The following is an 8,192-nucleotide window of genomic DNA, read 5'->3' on the forward strand; positions in this document are numbered from 1 at the left end:
GGAGAGTACAACATAGTTGAGTGAGTGAGGGTCAGAGCTGGGGAAAGAGTATAACATAGCCGCCTGAGAGTGTGAGGGTCAGATCCCAGGGAGAGTGTAGTCCGGCCGTTTCAGTTTGAGGGTTGAGTCCGGGGAGAGTGAGGATCAGAACCCGAGGAAGCTCATCAGCCAACCTCTTCTCCTCTTCCATCTCCACACCCCCATCCACCCCAAAGAAAAACCACATTTCAGCTGCAGAGAGAAAGAATCTTTGATAGCGTTAACTCGTTGGCTGAAAGTAAGGAGGGGGGGGGGGGGGGGGGGAAGAGAAGTTAGCACACGACTGCGGGACGCGGCGACTTTGTTATATGAAGCCTGCTTTGTCCTGACCGCTGGTAAAAGAAAATCCCTGGCGTCCAATGTGGTGTCCCGTGAGTGAGTAAGCAGAGCAAGAGGGAGTTTGTTGTCTGGGTGAGAGAGAGGAGAGAGAGTCGAGGGCGCTCCAGGAGTGGGTGAGAATGGGGAAGGAAGGGGCTGAGAGGCGGCAGCAGCAACAGGCGGCTCTCCTCCTGGCTCTGGTGCTGAGCGTGTGGCTGGGAGAGGGGGCGGCCGCGATCACGGTCAAGTACCGGGTGTACGAGGAGCAGCCGGTCGGCACGGTGATCGGGAGGCTGTCCGAGACGCTGGCGGCCGAGCTCAACCCGTCGTCGCAGCGGTTCCGGGTGATGCAGCAGCCGCAGCGGGTGAACGCGTCCCTGCTGTCGGTGCGGGAGCGGGACGGCGAGGTGAGCGTGGCCGAGCGCCTGGACCGGGAGCGCCTGTGCAAGCCCAGCGCGGCGGCGTGCCGCCTCGCCTTCGACGTGATCACTCTGCCCACCGAGCACCTGCAGCTCATCCAGGTCGAGGTGGAGGTGCTGGACATCAACGACCACTCGCCCCGCTTCCCGCGCGCTGCTATCCCGCTGGAGATCTACGAGAGCGCCGCGGTGGGCTCCCGCTTCCCCCTGGACAGCGCGGTGGACCCGGACCTGGGCGAGCACTCGCTGCACACCTACACCCTCAGCCCCAACCCGCACTTCGCGCTGGAGGTGCGCACCGGGGCCGACGGCGCCAAGTCCGCCGACCTGGTGGTGGTCCGGGAGCTGGACCGGGAGAGGCAGGCCAGCTACGAGCTGAGGCTGGTGGCCAGCGACGGCGGGCAGCCCCCCCGGTCGGGCTCCTCGGTGCTCCGCATCAGCGTGGCCGACTCGAACGACAACAGCCCGGCCTTCGAGCGGCCCTCGTACACCGTCCGCCTGGCCGAGGACTCGCCCCGGGGCTCGCTGCTGCTGGACCTGAACGCCACCGACCCGGACCAGGGCACCAACGGCAGGGTGGTCTACTCCTTCGGGAGCCACGCGTCCCCCCGGGTGATGGAGACCTTCCGCATCGACCCGGACACCGGGCACCTGCTGCTGCTCCGCCCGGTGGACTACGAGCTGAGCCAGACCTACGAGATCGACGCCCAAGCCCAGGACCTGGGTCCCAACTCCGTCCCGGCGCACTGCAAGATCCTGGTGGAAGTGCTGGACGTGAACGACAACCCGCCCGAGATCGCGGTCAGCCTGGTCCCGCTGGGCAGCGAGGTGGCCACCGTCTCCGAGGCCGCCCCCCGCGACACCTTCGTGGCCGTGGTCCGGGTCGACGACCGGGACTCGGGCGCCGGCGGCCAGGTCAGCTGCCGCCTCCGCGGGCACTCCGGCCACTTCAGGATCCTGCAGACCAACGAGAAGAACTACATGATCCAGACCAACCACTCCCTGGACCGCGAGGAGATCGCCCAGTACAGGCTGGAGGTGATCGCCGAGGACCGGGGCACGCCCAGCTTCACCAGTGTCCAGTACCTCACCGTCCAGGTCGCCGACGAGAACGACAATGCCCCCCAGTTCCAGAAAAGCGCGCACGAACTCTTCCTGCTGGAGAACAACTCCCCCGGGCTCTTCATCACCTTGATGACAGCCACCGACAAGGACTTGGCGGAGAACGGCCAGGTGACCTACACCATTCTGGAGTCCTCCATCTCTGGCAGCTCCATCACCACCTACCTGACCATTGACCCGTCCATTGGAGCAATCTATGCACTCAGGACCTTCGACCGTGAAGAGATGAGCAGGATTTCATTCATGGTCCAGGCCAGGGATGGCGGCACCCCTCAGCTGAGCACCAACACAACTGTTTTTCTGACCATTCTCGACCAGAATGATAACTCGCCAGCCATTCTCAAGCCTGTTTTGCGGAATGGTACTGCAGAAGTGCCAATCCCTATTGATGCTGGACCAAACTATTTAGTGACTACCATAGCAGTGGTTGACAAGGACGCAGGCATCAATGCCGAGTTCACTTGTAGCATCCTTGAGGGCAACCAACATGGTTTTTTGACTTTGGATCCAAGGACTTGTGACATTTATACCAATGATAGCTGGGTTTTACTTCAGGAGAAAAGTTGGGACCTCACGGTGGCTGTGCAAGATAAAGGAATTCCAAGTCTGAGCACAGTGGCTGCCCTAAAAGTTGTGCTGGCAGAACTTGGGGAAGAAATCCACTATGATGAACATAATAGTTTAGATGACTCCATGATCATCATCATATCACTGGGTGTAATTTGTGCTGTCTTGCTTATCATCATGGCGATGTTTGCCACAAGGTGTAATCGGGAAAAGAAGGACAACAGATCTTACAACTGTCGAGTGGCAGAATCTACCTATCAGCACCATCCCAAGCGACCATCCAGGCAGATTCACAAAGGTGACATTACTCTGGTGCACACGGCAACTGGCACTCTTCCCATCCGATCCCAGCATAAGGCCACTCCTTCCTCATCTCCAACTCTGTCAGGAATAGATCGAGCTCAGATGTGCAGCAGGCAAACCAATCATAGCCGCCAGTCTCTCAACAGTTTGGTGACTTTATCCTCCAACCACTTACCTGAAAACTTTTCACTGGAACTTACACATACTTCTCCACCTGTTGAGGTTAGTATGTTGTGCTTTATACACAGTAAAAACAAAATATTTGGAGTTCAGCCAGTTTGTGATTCCAAACTGAGAACTGTTGTTGATACCCTATTCTTGCTTGACACAAAGTAGAGAATATATAACTGGACGAGATATTTAGCATTTTTTGCCATCAGCTGATCTCCTAATGTGGAATTTGTGTTAAACATTTTAACCTATGATTTCCTATGTAAATCTTTCCTATTCTTTCATTTAAATAATGGAAATGATGGGCTTCTGGATGTTTCATGTGAGTGAAGTGTGAGGATTTGAATGCTTTGATTTTAGGACATAATTCAATTGCTGGCCTAAGTTGTATTATTTCATAAAAGTGTAGTCATCTGATTACTACAAACAGCTTCAACACATGAGTGAGAGTAAAGTTTGGTTTTCTTTCTGACTTGTGAACTATAGTGGAAGTATGGATGCATATTGGGTGAAGGTTTGAAAAGTACTGTTGGGTAATTTGTTCTCATTAATTATCAATCATCCACTGACCATTTCAGATTAAGTTTAAAAAATCACACAACACCAGGTTATAGACCAACAGGATTATTTGGAAGTACTAGCTTTCAGAGTACTGCTCCTTCATCAGGTAACTAGTACTTCCAAGTACACCTGTTGGACTATAGCCTGGTGTTGTGTAATTTTTAACTAGGTCCACCCCAGTCCAACACTGACACCTCCACATCATTTCAGATTAAAATGGCTATTTGAGTGCTTTTATGTCAGAAGGTGACCATTGCTCACAGACACATAACTGAGCCAAAAGCCTTCAAGTGGTTTTCGAAGATGGTAGAGTAGTGTTTCAACAGTTCTGAGGGCCTAGGTGTTTGACAACAGGCTCAAGATAGTCAGTCAGTTCTGTGCTGTAAAACACCTCGTCACATGGGAAATTTTGTTTTATATAGCAGTTTACTTATTTAAAATTCAAGTTGTTGATTTTTGCTGTTACATTTAGACGATGTTATATCATGAATCTCTGCAGCAAATATTAGTATACAGTAATGAATATGTCTCATTCCTTCATATGCAATTTTGTTCGTGTCATTCACTTACTAGATTAAAATAGTTACATCTTTTAAGGATGCACAGATTTAAAGTGAAATTGGTTTAATGAAAATACTGTATAAGGAGTTTCAACCACTTAATTGAGCATCAAATCAATAATTAGAAGAGCACAAGGCTTGTTTAGGGAAATTTAAAACTAATTATTCCTTAGGGGAATGGGTCATAAAGTAGAAAGTCATCTTTCTAGCACTAATACTTCCAATCTGTCTCAATCTGGTGACACCAACTCTACTGGTAGCATGTGACTTAATGCATAACTTCCATTAAAGTGCAGACATAGTATTGATTGAAAATTGAATAGTTAAAAACTTCTGGTAACAAATGCAAGATTGAAGCATCCAGTTTCTTGATCTGGAGTTTTAACTGTTGGGTTCTCATTCAGTCTTTTTAACATTGTGACATTTGAAAACTTCACGAGTGAGGAATTAGTTCAGGTAAAACAACTTTATAATGTATTTCTATTAAAATCTACAAGTAATTGGGAACTAGGACATTTTGCAATTCAAAAACAAGTAAACTGTAATCATAAAGTATTTCATTTGTAAGAAAAAAAATCCTTATTCTTGATTACATTTGATTAATCTCCTGAAAGTTTAAAATGTAAATGTGCACATTTTCAGGGATGGATTTCCACTTATTTACTTCCCCTTACAATACTTTTTTGGACCCTAGAAAAATAGAGTAAACAGTGTTGACCCTTGTTTTTCCAAGGTTTCCACAGTCCATTCTTTTGAAGTCACCATCTACAATTGGGAACAACCCTTGTGAAAATTCATCCCATGTGTGAAACAGTATTGCAGATGTTATTAGAAATTTTTGTTTTCTTTCCCTCCAAAGAGTAATTTTTTGTTTGTTTTTAATTCTGTTGCATTTAGCAAGTTTCTCAGCTGTTGAGTATGCTGCACCAAGGCCAATATCAACCAAGACCAAACTTTCGAGGGAATAAATATTCCAGAAGTTACAGGTAAAAGAACTATCTCATTTAATTCCTGTGTTTTTCATATATTCACTTTTTTATGATATCTATGCTTCTAATAATTTGTTATCTTTTTGTAGATATGCTCTTCAAGATATGGACAAATTCAGCTTGAAGGATAGTGGTCGGGGTGACAGTGAAGCTGGAGATAGTGACTATGATTTGGGTAGAGATTCTCCCATCGACAGACTTCTAGGGGAAGGTTTCAGTGATCTCTTTGTCACGGACAGTCATCGATTTCATCCAGGTACAATCATGTCACTAATAAGTGCACATTGTTTAATATTCATAGCAAATACAATTATTTGCTGTTTGTGTTTTTCTATTTTTCATGCTGATCAAAGACTGAAACAATTTGCTTGCTTCCATATGTTAGTAGCAATGTTAGTTAATATTGGGTCAAAACTAACCGCATGCTAAGTATCTCCCCTCTTGCTCATAGAGCTTAACATTGCCATTGAGTTTTTATTTTTGTTTTCAAATTATCCAAATTGTAAATGAATCCTAGATTTTTGCTTTGTTTTGGCCATGCATTCACCCATATTTGTATTAGAACTTTTGGAAATCATTTCACACAAGATTCTCCAGCAACTGGACAGAGATTTTGATGATTGTGATGTCTTCATTTAAGTTGCAATGTATTTCTCAACAGAGATGTGAGTTGGAGAATTTTGACCTTTAGAACTGGAAGTGATGCAAACTCCCTCAGTATGTAACTTTGTTTCTGGGAGTACAGCCTAAATACTCGGCTTGTTTGAGATTTGAATATATTATGCCTCTTTTACTTCCTATATAATACACTAACAATACTTAAAAAATGCACATGTGAAATGTGAGATTTACTCATTGTATATGAGTTCTCATTTTCAACAGCACTATCAACTGTAAATAAATGAATGATGGAGAACCAAAACACATTTTGTGTGAAATCTCATGTGAAGTAGAAGCCATACTGTGAATAAAAAGATCCTAGGTGAGAGTTTTCAATATATTCGGTATTGAAAACCTCACTGATAAATGCTTGGTCAGAGTACAGAGAAGAACTAACTCATATTCACTGAAATAAAAAAAACAATAATCGAAAATAAATTAAGCTACACAAAAATTGATCGAGCGTCTTGCTTTTTTTTGTCCAATGTTTCACGTCCTCAGTCTTACTGTTGAATGTGCCATGTTTTATCTTCATTGCACTTTTCTAGTATTTCCAGTATGGTGCATTGACACATTCATCATTTTTATATCTGTGGAAACCAAACACTAATTCCTACCTCTGAGAAAACATGATAGTGTTAGGTATTTGTCTGCACTAAAAATGTGTTTTTTATTCCTTCACGGGATGTGGATATCACTGATAAGGCCAGCATTTGTCACCAATCCCTAACTGATGTTGATTGAGTGGTTGTGGGATGCCACTTTGAGCACAAATCAATGGCTTGCTTGGTCACCTTAAAGGCAATTAAGAATCGATGACAAAGCAAAACCAGATTAGTTTTTAATATAGTAGTTTTAGCTTTGTCGTAATTGATAGTAACATTTTATCAGATTTTATTTAATCAATTGAAGTTCAGATGTCCAGGTCTCATGATAGGATTTGCATTCTTCTGGATCATCAGTCTAGACCTCTGGGTTACTTGTCCAGTAACAACCACTATGTTACTATATCTCTGCAGTGGTGGTGTTGAAGGAAAAGAGATTTTAATATTGTCTTACTTTCACACTGATGACCTCTGATTAACCTTTCCTTTTTTTTTGTTTTGCAGCAATGAAGTTGTGCACAGATGAATGCAAAGTATTGGGCCATTCTGATCAATGCTGGATGCCACCTCTGTCTTCGGGCGTTTCTGCTGATTACCGGAGCAACATGTTTATTCCTGGTGAGGATACGCAACAGCTTCAAGAAGATGATTGTGACTCTTCTGATTCCAATGACAAGAAAACAAGCTTTTTAACCTTTGGCAAAGAGTCCCAGAGTGAGGAGACAGAGGATCTTGGGACTTCTTCCCTTCTGTCAGAAATGAACAGTGTTTTCCAACGATTGTTGCCTCCACAAATGGACATGTATTCAGAATGCAATGAAGTTGGCAGTGTAAGTTCTTTGGAAAATAAGAAAGGACATTTGGCAACGAAACCAGCTCCTTATCCACAAGGTGTGGCAGCTTGGGCAGCAAGCACACACTTCCAGAACCCAGTGAACAATGTTGGTACAGCTCCAGTTAATCATATAAATCCACCAAGCATCTCTAAATGGTTGCCAGCCATGGAAGAAATCCCAGAGAATTATGAAGAAGATGAATTTGATAATGTCCTCAGCCAGCTTGCCCCCTGTAAGCGTGAGAGTAAACACGAACTTATTGATGCCAGTGAACTTGTAGCAGAAATTAACAAACTTTTACAAGATGTCCGGCAGAACTAAATAATGGTTGTGTACATTTGTTTTCTCTTCCTTTTGGTTTGGAAACTGGAAGATAGTCATTGCCAACACTTTGCATTTATCAAGTAAATGTGTCTATGACTTTGAATGCAGTTATATTTTCACATTAAGTATACCAATTTGTGTAATTATGTTCGTATTTTAAAAATACATTTTGTATTCTATTTATATTTTTAAATAAAACTTATTTTTATATTCATCATTTGTTGAATTGGGAAGGAACTTCAAACTAGTTGACTTCTTGTAATAATTATCTCAATCTGAAATTGATTAAAAATGGAACCACTTTGCATCACCTTTTAACGAATACTCTTTTGAAAATATATTGAAAGCGTACACCATTGCAAGCATCAGACATTGCTGGAGATAGAACTAATTGACACCACATTTTTTTAAACTTACTTTGGAATAACATTGTGTATAGGGATTTTTCACTCATTGCGTTGTCTTAGAACATTGGCCTTAATTTCTTCTGGGCCCATCTAGTGACATTACAACTGCTACAGATTTATATAAAGATGACAATTCATGTACGGTAACATGAATTATGTCTAGTTTTGTACTGATGGCTCACAACACTAGCATGGCAATTGTTTTAGTTGTTATTAATACTTGTTTGAGTAAACAGAACATTCTGATATTTTTTGATATTATAATGTATCATCACACTACAGTCCTTTTATAGTTACACATTGCAATGATA

General features: G+C 43.8%; 1 protein-coding gene across 1 annotated transcript; it reads left to right on the plus strand.

The window, feature by feature from the left end:
• Positions 1–290: 290 nt before the first annotated feature.
• Positions 291–7,688, plus strand: LOC132833334 (protocadherin-18-like). Its single transcript, XM_060851516.1, has 4 exons — positions 291–2,990; positions 4,958–5,046; positions 5,139–5,305; positions 6,819–7,688. The coding sequence occupies exons 1-4, from the start codon at positions 498–500 to the stop codon at positions 7,469–7,471; spliced, it is 3,402 nt and encodes a 1,133-aa protein (XP_060707499.1). The 5' UTR covers positions 291–497; the 3' UTR covers positions 7,472–7,688.
• Positions 7,689–8,192: the final 504 nt, after the last annotated feature.

Source organism: Hemiscyllium ocellatum, chromosome 36 (genome assembly GCF_020745735.1).
Source record: "Hemiscyllium ocellatum isolate sHemOce1 chromosome 36, sHemOce1.pat.X.cur, whole genome shotgun sequence".
Taxonomy (NCBI): Eukaryota; Metazoa; Chordata; class Chondrichthyes; order Orectolobiformes; family Hemiscylliidae; genus Hemiscyllium; species Hemiscyllium ocellatum.

Coding starts and splice junctions, on each gene's coding strand:
- LOC132833334 (XM_060851516.1), top strand. CDS start 498: ATGGGGAAGGAAGGGGCTGAGAGGCGGCAGCAGCAACAGGCGGCTCTC. Junction 5,047..5,138: donor AAATATTCCAGAAGTTACAG/GTAAAAGAACTA, acceptor ATCTTTTTGTAG/ATATGCTCTTCAAGATATGG. Junction 5,306..6,818: donor CAGTCATCGATTTCATCCAG/GTACAATCATGT, acceptor TTTGTTTTGCAG/CAATGAAGTTGTGCACAGAT.